The sequence below is a fragment of the Callorhinus ursinus genome, unplaced genomic scaffold, assembly GCF_003265705.2.
Source record: "Callorhinus ursinus isolate GAN/ISIS: 27379988/994484 unplaced genomic scaffold, GSC_fseal_2.0 scaffold10, whole genome shotgun sequence".
NCBI lineage: Eukaryota > Metazoa > Chordata > Mammalia > Carnivora > Otariidae > Callorhinus > Callorhinus ursinus.
The window spans coordinates 22,165,703-22,177,631 of NW_027397072.1; the positions used below are offsets into that span (position 1 = coordinate 22,165,703).

Genomic DNA, 11,929 nt, shown 5'->3' on the forward strand with positions numbered 1-11,929 from the left:
TTTCTGGCCCAGAAGACTTTGGCTTTTTCAAGTACCTGTGTAGCTCTTGGTGACTCTTGGAGCTCTGATAACAAGGTCTTTAGTTGTATTCTGGAAGGAAAACTGAAATTTTTCCTATGCATCAAGGAGGAAGATGGCTAACACTTTCCCCCCAGGGAGGTAGCAAAACATGCCAACATCCCAGCCTATGCTCCTGCAGTGCAGGCCTGTCAGCCCCAGGTATGCACCTGCATCAGACGAGGACAGTGTTCTAGCACCTTGTTGTGCGCCAGAACCACCTGGAGTGGGCGTGTGTATATGTGTGTGTATGTGTGTCACTATATACAGTTGACTCTTTTTATTTTTTAAAAGATTATTTATTTATTTATTTATTTATTTATTTATTTATTTATTTGACAGAGAGAGACACAGCGAGAGAGGGAACACAGGCAGGGGGAGTGGGAGAGGGAGAAGCAGGCCTCCCGCTGAGCAGGGAGCCCGATGCGGGGCTGGATCCCAGGACCCTGGGACCATGACCCGAGCCCAAGGCAGACGCCTAATGACTGAGCCACTCAGGCGCCCCTATACGGTTGACTCTTGAACAACACAGGTTTGAACTGCACGGGTCCACCTATATGTAGATTTTTTTCCAGAAATACAGTATGGTACTATAAATGTATTTTCTCTTCCTTATGATTTTCTTAATAACATTTTCTTTTCTCTAGCTTACTTTATTGTAAGAATACAGTATATAATACATATAACATACAAAATATGTGTTGATCAACTGTGTATATCATCAGTAAGGCTTTTGGTCAACAGTAGACTATTAGTTAAGTTTTTGAGGGAGTCAAAACTTATACACAGATTTTCAACTGTGCAGGGAATCAGTTCCCCTAACCCCATATTGTTCAAGGGTCAACTGTATATAATATACTACATATGTTATATATTATATATAAATATATACTAATAAGTTGCATATGTACTATATTATATATAGTTATATACATAATATAGTATATAATATAGTTGTATATAATACATATATATAGTTATACACACATATATGCACTTGGGCTTTACTCTGGCCTACTAGAAAATCTCTGCAGGAAAATCTGATGTGCTCTTCTAGTAAAGAATGTGAACCATCTCCTGTTCAGTCCCGTGGAGCCCCAAGAAGCCTGCCTTCAGGCTGGAAGACCCTTGAAGCTCAAATGATTTCAGTCAAAACCTGGAGCACTAATTTTGACCCAGACCAATGCCTCTGCTTTTATTCAGTAATCAGCCCTTAAAACTCATATACACTAAACAACAACAACAAAAAAAATCCTTAACCTGGCTTAGGAACTCGCAGGGCCAACCTAACACCCCCCTTTACCTCCCAGAACCTGTCCTGACCAGCCCAGACCCTGTGAGGCCTAGCAGAGTGCAGAGCCACAGCCCATCCAGTCCCCTGAATCACCCTGCCCCAGAGGACTCGGGGAGAAATAATCCCCCGAGCTCATGGAAGGCCAGTATCCAGAATAGCTTGTCCCCTCTACACTGGGATCAGCAGGGCTCTGCAAGCCCCCTGGAGGCCTCGCAGGGTCTGACCACTCCCATGGGGGCCATTCAAGCCCATTTCTCTCTCACCCTACATGCTCTCCTTTCTGACGTCCTGTCACACCTACTGTTTCACCACACTTAGGGGGCATTTGGTTATATTCTTCTTTGTGTTTGTCTTCCCAGTAAGACTATAAACTCCCTAATGACTGGGGCAAATCTTTCTTTTTTCTCACAGTCCCTAACTAAATACTCATCAAAATAAAGTGCACTTTCCTCGACCCTACCCATTCTGCCTCTTTGTCAACTTTGGTGTCCATCCATTCCCACTAGCTTTCTGATGTCACTTTAGGTGAGTTTCCTAGAAACTCAGAAGCACTCTCCTAAATCCAGTCTCTGCAGTTATTGTTCATGGAGAATCGGTCTGGAACCCACAACTGAATGGAACACAGCCTGGCCATTGAGGAGCTTACATTTCGGTGAAGGGGACAGACAAACAAGTGATTTCAAGAGAGCTGACCTGCTGTGACTGAGCATGCTCATGGTACTATAGGAACAGAAAGGGGCAGGGCAGGTCTCCATGCACAGGGGTCAGAGACCTGGAGGTCAGTGTCCTGGAGGACATGATGCCAACATCCCAGCCTAAGGTTGAGTGGGGGGAGGGGGCCAGGCCAGGAGGTGATGAAAGATGATCAGAAAGAGGAGAGGCCATGAGGAGGCATCACGCAATCATTCAACGAATTTGCTGAACACCTTGCCCGTGACAGGCCTGGAAACCCCACTCCCGGCTTCAAGGCTCTTACAGACAAGGGGGCAGGCATTTAAACAAGCCCTGTGGTTAGAACAAGGGTCAGAATACAGGGCACTGGGCTCAAAACCATCACGTAAGGGGCGCCTGGGTGGCTCAGCCGCTAAGCGTCTGCCTTCGGCTTGGGTCGTGATCCCAGGGTCCTGGGATCTAGCCCCGCATCGGGCTCCCCGCTCTGCAGGAGGCCTGCCCTCTCCCACTTCCCCTGCTTGTGTTCCCTCTCTGGCAATGTCTCTCTCTGTCAAATAAATAAATAAAATCTTTAAAAAAAAAAAAAACATCGTGTAAGAGGAGACGCAAGTGCAGTCAAAATTACCCTCGGAAATCTCTGGAATTCCTAGCTTCTGAGTCCTTAGAAGCTCCCAAGACATTAATTTTTGTTTCTGTTGGCTTTTTTGGCCTGCCTGGCCTCCCTTCCCCTGGGCCATGAAGGACAAAACAAGAGGGTTTCTCTCTCGATTTTTCTCAAAAACATCAGTGAATTTAAATGTGCATCTAATGAGGTTCCATAATGTATATATGGGGTGGGGGGCACAAGGGAGCACAGCCTAGTGGATGCCAACTGAGCCTCCTCTCTAAAGCAGCTTCTCCAGTTTGCACCCACAGACTCTCTGGGCATCTTGGTCAGGTGCAGATTCTGACTCAGTAGGTCTGGGGTGGGACTCAAGAGGGGGAATTTCTAGCAAACTGAAGCCCATCCAGCACCCCTGCTGCTCCAGGGACCGCAGTTTGAGAACCATGGGAGCAGAGAATGAGTGGACTTTGGGGTGGGGGGCAGCATTCCAGACAGGGTAAGTAGGCAGCTGCTGGTGGCTCCCAGCCCAGGGAGCAGAGGGAGAGGTGGGGCCCATTTAGGAGTACGATATGTGGTGGGGAGGGTCCCATGATAAGGGCAGGTGCCTACAGGGGGCAGGGGCGTGGTCTGGCATAGTCTTCCTTCACAGAGACACTTTGTGTATTAAACCTAGAGAAATATTCTTCACTCCGGAAGTAAGCACTCTCCCAGTTCTCAAAATACGCTGTGCTTTTGTCTATTTTCTCTTTCTCCGCTTCTGATAAAGACCTAGTTACAAGATATATTTCCCTCTTAACAGTGCAAGTCAGTGATAAACAGCAGCTGACACTGGCCTCCCGGCGGGGGGGGGGGAGAAGGAGGGGCTCATGCCCACTGGCCAGAAGGGGGTGCCTCTGCCCAGCTCCCACCATTGCCCAGGGTTGCCAAAGAAGCCAGAAACCTCAAGTCGTTTGTGTGAAATGTCCCAACATTAAACTATTGGGCACTAATTCAAAAATGTTTCCAGCACCGCGAGGGCTGAACAGTTCTGCAAGGCAAACTCAGCCAATGGGTGTCTCGTTCATGACTGCTGTGGATAGCGCTGTGGTTCAGGCTGCTTTTACAGAGATTCTGATTGCAACAGCGTCGGGGACTGCTAGGGGAGGGACTGGAGGCTGGGTGGCCTTTAGGAGGCGACTGCTGGCCTTGGCCAGAGAGCGCACATGCATAACCCCCAAGGCAGCGGCAGAGCTGGGAAGACCGCAGAGCTGCGGGACTTGATGACTGATTGGCTATGAGGATGAGGGGGCGAGGGCAATGGAGGATAACCCTCAGGTTTCTAACGTGCGTGATGGAGGGACTGGTGGTGACGTTCACTGGGATAATGAATACACGAGCAGAAGCACGTATTGAGGGGAGGTTCTAGATAAGCAGAATGTAGGTGCCTGTGGGTCAGCCAGCAGGCCTCATGCCACAGAAATACGGGGTTTGAAGTCAAAGGAGAGGCAAAGGTTAGTCAGCTTTCTAAAACACAAATCTGGGCAGGTTACTGCCTGCTTAAAATCCTTGAATGGCTTCCTGTTGTCTGAACAGAAAGTTCAGACTCCTCGTGTTAAACAAAGCCCTTTGCCGTCTGTCCCTGCCAACCTCACTGTACCACACCCCAACACAAAAACCTGCTCCCCAGGCCTGCTGAACAACTCAGAGTCCCAGCATAAGCCACGCCTTTGTTCTTGCTAGTCCTTGGGCCTGCGGTACCTTCTAACCCTTCCCTTGTATGTTTGGAAAATTCCTAGCTCTCTCAGACTCCAGCATCTCTGCTCTGAAGCCTTCGCTGACCTTGTCAAGCAGAAGAGATCACTCCTACCTTTGTGCCACCTCTGAACTTTATGTGTGCTGCTTTTTCTGCCGTCACTCCCTTCTAGAAAGATGTGCCTGTCTATAAACTCCTTGAAGGCAGAGAGCACATCTTACTGCGTCACCACTTCCTGAGCACACGTCTGGCATGTAGTAGACACTCGGGAAATGGCTGAAGGGTTTTCCAGGAGGGACAACTGCAAGGCTGGTCTAGAGGAAGATGCTTTCTACTTCCCCAGTGATTATCTGGCTCTTTCTCTCCTTACAGTTAAAGAACCGCACGAGGACCCCGGGTGCTGACCTTGCCTGTCTTCTTTCTTTGCAGCTGGGGTATGGCCGTCAATGTGTACTCCACATCCGTGACCAGTGAAAATCTGAGTCGCCATGATATGCTTGCATGGGTCAATGACTCCCTGCACCTCAATTATACCAAGATAGAACAGCTCTGTTCAGGTAGGACCCTGGGAATGGGGAGAGTGGGCCCTGCTGGAGGGCAGGGGCCAGAAGGTGGGAGGCAGGACCGACACAGGAGACAATGTAGTTTGTAATCAGGAGTAAGGAGGAGAGCTGCAGAGCCCTAAACTAGTCAGAGTGTTTGGAGGTGATGGAAGTAAGGGTCTCGTGGAATGGCAAGAGTTAAAAGTGAAGAGCAGGAGAAGCTCAGGGAAGGGCTGCAGGGCGGGCGGGGCGGTGGAGTATCAAGAGCTAGGACAGGCAGTGAAGCCAGAGGGTAATAGCCTGAGGTCTGGACTAGCCCCTCGGGGGCCCAAATCTCGGCTCTTCTTGCAGTGCAACCCTGGGCAAATCCACTAGGTCTGTTTTCCCATCCATAAGACGGCGATCCCATGCCCTTTCACACTAGGGCCGCTGGTAGGATGGAGTGCTGTATATGCAGTGTTTGGTGTGGTGCTGGTACGTGACCGCATGGGTCTGGAATAACTGCTCTCATTCCTAGAAAGCCGGGACAAGAAGAGGCTGGGTAGTTTGGGGCAGTGGCCAGCAGGGGGCCTGGGGAAGGGGAAGCGAGGAGCCCAGGCAGGGGAGCGGCCCGAGCCCCTCAAGCAACTACGCTTCTCCACAGGGGCAGCCTACTGCCAGTTCATGGACATGCTCTTCCCTGGCTGTGTGCACTTGAGGAAGGTGAAGTTCCAGGCCAAACTAGAGCATGAATACATCCACAACTTCAAGGTGCTGCAAGCAGCTTTCAAGAAGATGGGTGTTGACAAAGTAGGTGCCTGTGCTCCGGGGGGCCCTGAGGAGCTGTATGACCCTGGGGAAGAAGATGGCCCGCCAGCTGGGGCGGCAGGGGCTGCTGGGGTCATTCCAGCCCTGGCGCCTCTCTCCACCCTACTTTCCAGAGGGAATGTTCCCCCAGCTCAAGGCATGGTGGAAAACCCCACGCTTGACATCCCATCCTGATGACATTCCTGCCCCTTCCTTCTCTCTGGACCCAATCCATCTCAGCAACTAGGCTCAGTCTACCGCTCCTTTTAAGTTCCTTCTCTGTCGGGCTAAGAAAAGTCTCTGGGTTCATTCTCCTGCCTCAGTGGCCTGCAGCCCCTGGTTCCAGCAGCCCCCACCCCACATGCACATGGCAGGCAGCACCAAGGGTGCCTCCTGTGCCTGGAGGAGGGGCTGTGTCCGGATCGGGGGCCGGGCCCCAGCCTGCCTGTCTGCTCTGGGGCCACGGGAGCCTCCTCCCCCCCCCCCCGCCGGCTGTGGAGAAGGTGGAGGATGCTGCAGCCCAGGGACTGGCTTTCCTGAGAGCAGTGGGCCTCTCACAGAGGAAGGCAGCCCTACAGCAGCAGGCGGCTAAAGTTCTCTGCTTGTGTGGTCTATTTCAGATAATTCCCGTAGAGAAATTAGTGAAAGGAAAATTCCAAGATAATTTTGAGTTTATTCAGTGGTTTAAGAAATTCTTTGACGCAAACTATGACGGAAAGGATTACAACCCTCTGCTGGCGCGGCAGGGCCAGGACGTAGCGCCACCTCCTAACCCAGGTGATCAGATCTTCAACAAATCCAAGAAACTCATTGGCACAGCAGGTAACGTGCCCGAGCTGGGGGAGGGAGTGTGGGGGGCCGGGCCGGCAGGGCTCCACAGCCACGAGCGCCCCCTGGGCCACCGGCCCGGCCCTGCCAGCCTAGAGGAGACTGTTATCACGGAGTTCAGATGACGCCGCCTGCTGCCCGCCTAGACCAGGGGGAGTCACAGGAGGGAGGACAGGGCCCGCAAAGATCGCCACAGGTGGAGAGCCACCGGCATCAGCTGTGGGGGCAGTGGCGGTGGGAGGCCCAAGGCACTTGCTTCGGTAGCATGAGCTAACTTGTTGGCCTTGAGATGACGGGCCAGCATGTGGCATGGTTCGTCTGTCCAGGCCCATCCAGGCCAGGGGCCTGGTGCCGGCAGCACGCTCCCTTCTTGCCCCCTGCCCACTGGACGCCCAGGGACAGGAGTTTGCCAAGCTTCCCCCGTGGGGATCACGTCTTCCCTGACTCCAAGGGCCCATAGCCCGAAGTCCTCAAGAGAAGAGTCTTTTGAAAGGAGGCTTTGTCTGGGTTCTAGAGAAGGGAGAGGAGCAGTAGGGCCTTTGGGGGGACGAGAGGGTTGGGGAGAGGAAGAGAGAGGAGCAGCCCCAGCATCTGAACCCGTCATAGCAGAGCCGCTCCTCGTTCGCGCTGCTGCCCCGCCTGGGCCTGCCCCCATTCACCCGCTTGCTTTGCGTTAGAAGCAGCCAGCTGTGACCAGGGAGCGGCCATAGCTAGAAGACAAGTGGCCACAGCATGTCCGGCCTGCGGGGGAGGAGCCGGGGGCCCTGAGGCAGACCCAGCAGAGAGCCCAGAGCCCATCCTGAGGCAGGGAGCCTGGGAGGAGTAGGGGCCCTGAGACTCTGAGGTCACCCACAGGGAGGGTGGGGCTTCTGGTAGGAAAGACCCAGCAAGTGCCAGATTCGAGACCCTGCACCAGCTGCTCTTCCTCAGACTCTGGCTGCCAGGACAAAAGGCCCAACCCCCCCGGCCCCACTTCCCAAATTCGCCTTCCCAGTTCCCCTCACCTCTCCCTCAGGCCGGCTCTCCTCCCTCCCGACACCTCATACCTCCTTTACTTCCCTGAAGTCCCTGCTGTCCCAGGCTTGCCAAAGAGCTGCCCAGCTGCTGTGGTGTCAGTGTGGCCATGGCTTGAGGCCTAGACGTAGATGGCCCTCCTGAGTGGGAGGAGAGGGGAGAGCAAGACCGCCTGCCTTTCGCATGGGCCTGCCCCCCGCAGCTGTCACACCAGGCCATCTCATACCGCGTGAGCTGTGGGCTCACGTGGCCCCATCTGACTTCTCTCCCCTGGGCAGTTCCACAGAGGACGTCCCCCACAGGCCCCAAAAATATGCAGACCTCTGGTCGGCTGAGCAATGTGGCCCCACCCTGCATCCTCCGGAAGAATCCCCCATCAGCCCGGAATGGCGGCCATGAGACTGATGCCCAGATTCTTGAACTCAACCAGCAGGTGAGTAGGGTGGGCAAGGGTCGCTGAGAGAGCCCTCGACAAAAGCCAGGCCCTTGGGGTGTCAGGACGGGAAGGGGAGTCGGAGGCAGGGATTTCTGGCCTGAGCACCACCTTGTCCCGGACCAGCTGTTGGATTTGAAGCTGACCGTGGATGGGCTGGAGAAGGAGCGCGACTTCTACTTCAGCAAACTTCGAGACATCGAGCTCATCTGCCAGGAACATGAAAGTGAGAACAGCCCTGTCATCTCGGGCATCATTGGCATTCTCTACGCCACTGAGGTGAGCTCTGCCGGCACCCGCTCCCATCCCAGGCCCGCTCACGGATCGCCCCGTGGAGACCACAAGGGGTGGCACCCGAGGGCTGAGGAGAGCCCACTGAAGTCAGAGCCCAAGCCCACATAGAGATTAGCAGGGGAAGTGGGACCAGAACTCGGTCCTTTCTCTGGAGCCCCGGGCAACCGTCTCCCCCTCGGCCCCGCCTGCCTGGCTCACCACTTCCCTCTCCTTTCCCGCCCTCCAGGAAGGATTTGCACCCCCTGAGGACGATGAGATTGAGGAACACCAACAGGAAGACCAGGACGAGTACTGAGGGCAGCTCGAGCCCTGGCTGACTGCACGGCTTCCCGTGCCTCCCTACCCTGCTCCCACCCCACATTATAATCCTTTCCTTACAGCCTGCCGGCCGGCCGGGTGCTTCATATCAGGGCCCCAGCACTGGGGAGTCAGGCGAGGAGCGGGGCTCGCGGGGATGGGGCAGGGGGGCAGGCGGAGGCCCCGTCCTGCCGCCACCGGCCCAGCGGGCGGGGCCTCTGTCCACCCCTCCGTATCCCTATTTATTTCCGTTGTCTCTACGCTGTGTCGGCCAACACCTCCCCGGGGTGGGGGGGGGAGGGGATGCCGCTGCCCCCCCCACCCCAGCCAGCTGCCTGCTCCCCTGACAGCCAGCAGCTGTATATTTGACAAAGTCATTGGTATATTTTTACTTACTGGATTTTTCCTTGCACTTTACCTGTTCTTTTCCCAGGGCTGACAGCACGGGGCTCCAGGGCAGTGTGCCTGGCTTGGCTTCCCTTCCCTGTTGCTGGGAGCTATGGCAGGACTCACCCGTTCTTATTTATTTTGTCTTTTGGCTTCCCAGTAGTTGAGGGGAAGGCTGATGTCAGGAGAGGGATAAGGGGACTGGGGGGGGTAACTTAGGCCCCGGTGGTCAGGGAGAGGGAGGGGAGCATGTGAGGGATGCAAATGACCTCCTGGCACCAGGCTCCCCGACCCTCAGCCCCCGGCCCCCAGCACTGAAGCCCAGCACTGCCCCGAGGCCCCCAGCCACTCCTCCCGCAGCTTGGTTCATACCACACAGACTCTGCTTGGATCCTCCTGTTCGTCTGCCTCCCGTGTGCCCTCTTCCCCAACCTCCACCTCCTCGGGCCACCCAGCCTGCATATGTGTTCACTTTTATTTAAATAAACTTGTGTGGTAAAAGTCCATGCCCTGTCTCCCTCACCGGGGCCACAGCCTGGGTCTCAGTGCTTCGCTCTTCCTGAGCACTCCCCTCTTCCAGAGGTGGTTGGCGCCCAGCCCCACTACCACCCTCTGTCAGGCCTAGCAACTGCCATGGGTGCTTGGCCTCAGAGCCCAGCTCTGACCTCATCCCCATCTCTCAACTCTGGTCCCGAGGCTCTAAGGGAAGGAAGACATGGAGGCCGCGACCCGCAATCCCTGTGGAGGAACAAAGTGTGGGGCCGTGGCTGTGACAATGGGCAGCCCAATCAGGTGGCTGGGGGCGTGGGGCATAACAGGGTGGCCTAGCCAAGAGGTGCTTTGTTTCAGTCTCCTTCCGGCCAGTGAGGCCACATGATGTCCCCCACCATCAAAGCTCACAGCCCTCCCAACAGTCATCCAGCTGGGGACAAGGAAAGAGTGGAGTGGGTTACAAAGAGCAAGCAGCTCTGAATGCTGAGGCCCAGAAGGACAGCAAGGCCTGAGCAGTTCCTTCTGTGGAACAAGCTCTAATGAGAACCAGGAGTCAGCACATCATCCACATAGCCCTACCTTCGTGGGGCGTGCCCCAGCAAAGGGCCATAGTAAGAATATCCTGGAAGCCCAAACAGGGACTGAGGGCACTGAAATGAATGTGTGAACCAGGCCCGCTCAAACAAAGCCGTCATCTTGATCAGCCCCCTCACTTACGGAGGGAGGGACCAAGGCCTGCATGTGACACAACTTTCTCAAGGTGGTAAAAATCTGGATTAGAATTCAGACCTCCTGACTCATGATTCAGCGCTCGTCCCCAAAGACCACAGAGGTGGGACCTCCAGAACGTTCTCGAGGTGAGGGCTGGGAGTCCTGGTAGGCGTTTCCTCACCATCCTGAATATGTTCAAACTGGGGCCTTGTTTCTTCCATGACCCTGCTCCATGCGCCTCCTCCAGACCACCACCATTTCTCTGATGACTCCAGACAGAAGCCTTAAGGAAGCAATTCATGTCTGTACATCCCTCATTCACTTCACCTCCTCTTTTTGACTCCCACCCCAACATAGATACTTCTGACCCTATTCTGTTTTTCTCCCCCAACAATTCCTTGCCTGCTTTTATTGACTTTTATGCTGTTTAATTCCCTTGCCTAATTTTTAAGATTTATCCATTTATTTAAGAGAGAGAGAGAGAGAGAGGAGGGACAGAGAATCCCAAGCAGACTCCTCGCTGAGTGCAGTGCCTGACACGGGGCTCCATCCCAGGACCCGGAGATCATGACCTGAGCTGAAACCAAGAATCAGACCCTTCACCCACTGAGCCACCCAGGCACCCCTCCCTTGCCTAATTTTAAAGGGCTTTCCCTCTATTATTCCATGTAGATACTATAAGAAGATAAAGTAGTTGTTCTGTGTTACCCAAAGTTCATCTTCAGGCCAAGACCTCACCCTGCCGTCAAAGTGGGTGTGGTAGGCAGAATAATGCCTCCCCCAGAGGTATCCGTGTCATAATTCCCCGAGCTGGGAACATGTTAGGTTACATAGCAAAGAGGAATTAAGATTCCAAGTGGAATTAAATCGCTAATCGGTTGACCTTAAAATAAGGGGAGTATGATGGGTTATCCAGACGGGCCCAGTGAAATCACAAGGTCCATAAAAGTGGAAGGGGGGCAGAAGAGGAGGTCGGAGTGATGCCATGTGAGAAGGACTCAGTCTGCTGTCGCTGGCTTTGAAGATGGAAGGGGCCTGAGCAAAGAAACGCAGGCAGCTTCTAGATGCTGGGAAAGGCAAGAAAACAGATACTCCCGTGGAGCCCCCAAAGAGGACCACTGCCCTGAAGACATGGTATTTTAGCGCAGTGAGACCCAGATAGACTCTCGCTTTCTAGAACTGTAAAATTTGTGTTGTTTTAATCCACTAAGTTTATGGCAATTTGTTACAGCAGCGATAGAAAGCTAACACCGTAGGTCAAACTGTGCTTCGGTGGGCTCACCCTTCTTCTTGCCCCCACACTAGACACCTGCCTGTCCCCCACATCTTTTGATTCTTCCCTCAAAGCCCTTGCTAGTTTGTTCTTGCTAGTCCTTGGCCCTGCGGTACCTTCTAACCCTTCCCTTGTATGTGGGTGGGTACCTGCCCCAGCGCACGTCCATGGCTAGTGTCTAAGGCTGCTCTTAGAACCCAGAGTTCAGGGGTATAAAGCCACTGCCTCTTCTGCCTCTTCCCAGGACCCTCATACTAAGTGTGTCTTTCTCGAGGAACACTTAAGATGATGAACTGTAATCTTCTGTTTACACATGTGTCTCCCACACAGGCTTCAAGTTCCTCCCAAGCCAGCGAGGCGAATCCTCCCACTCCGCCTAGCACCTGGCGCCTAGCACAGTGCCAGGTGCTTAGGTAGAGAAGGTGCTTAGGAAATGCTACAGGAAAAATAAATGACTCCTAACCCCTAGATGCCAAGGTACAACCAATGACCTGCCAGACCAATCCAAGGAAA

At 53.9% G+C, this 11,929-nt stretch overlaps 1 protein-coding gene across 4 annotated transcripts in view; it reads left to right on the top strand.

Moving 5' to 3' along the window:
- MAPRE3 (microtubule associated protein RP/EB family member 3) overlaps nt 1-9,444 on the top strand; it is a 53,619-nt gene extending 44,175 nt beyond the window's left edge. For 3 of the 4 annotated variants that reach the window (XM_025867889.2, XM_025867890.2, XM_025867888.2), the window contains exons 2-7: nt 4,789-4,916; nt 5,545-5,690; nt 6,308-6,509; nt 7,808-7,962; nt 8,089-8,241; nt 8,483-9,444. In XM_025867889.2, coding sequence (XP_025723674.1) covers nt 4,796-4,916; nt 5,545-5,690; nt 6,308-6,509; nt 7,808-7,962; nt 8,089-8,241; nt 8,483-8,551 — 846 coding nt within the window. In that variant the 5' untranslated portion in view covers nt 4,789-4,795 and the 3' untranslated portion in view covers nt 8,552-9,444. The remainder of the gene's footprint in view (nt 1-4,788; nt 4,917-5,544; nt 5,691-6,307; nt 6,510-7,807; nt 7,963-8,088; nt 8,242-8,482) is intronic. The other variant, XM_073897129.1, reaches the window with a different exon arrangement.
- The last annotated feature ends 2,485 nt before the right edge of the window (nt 9,445-11,929 follow it).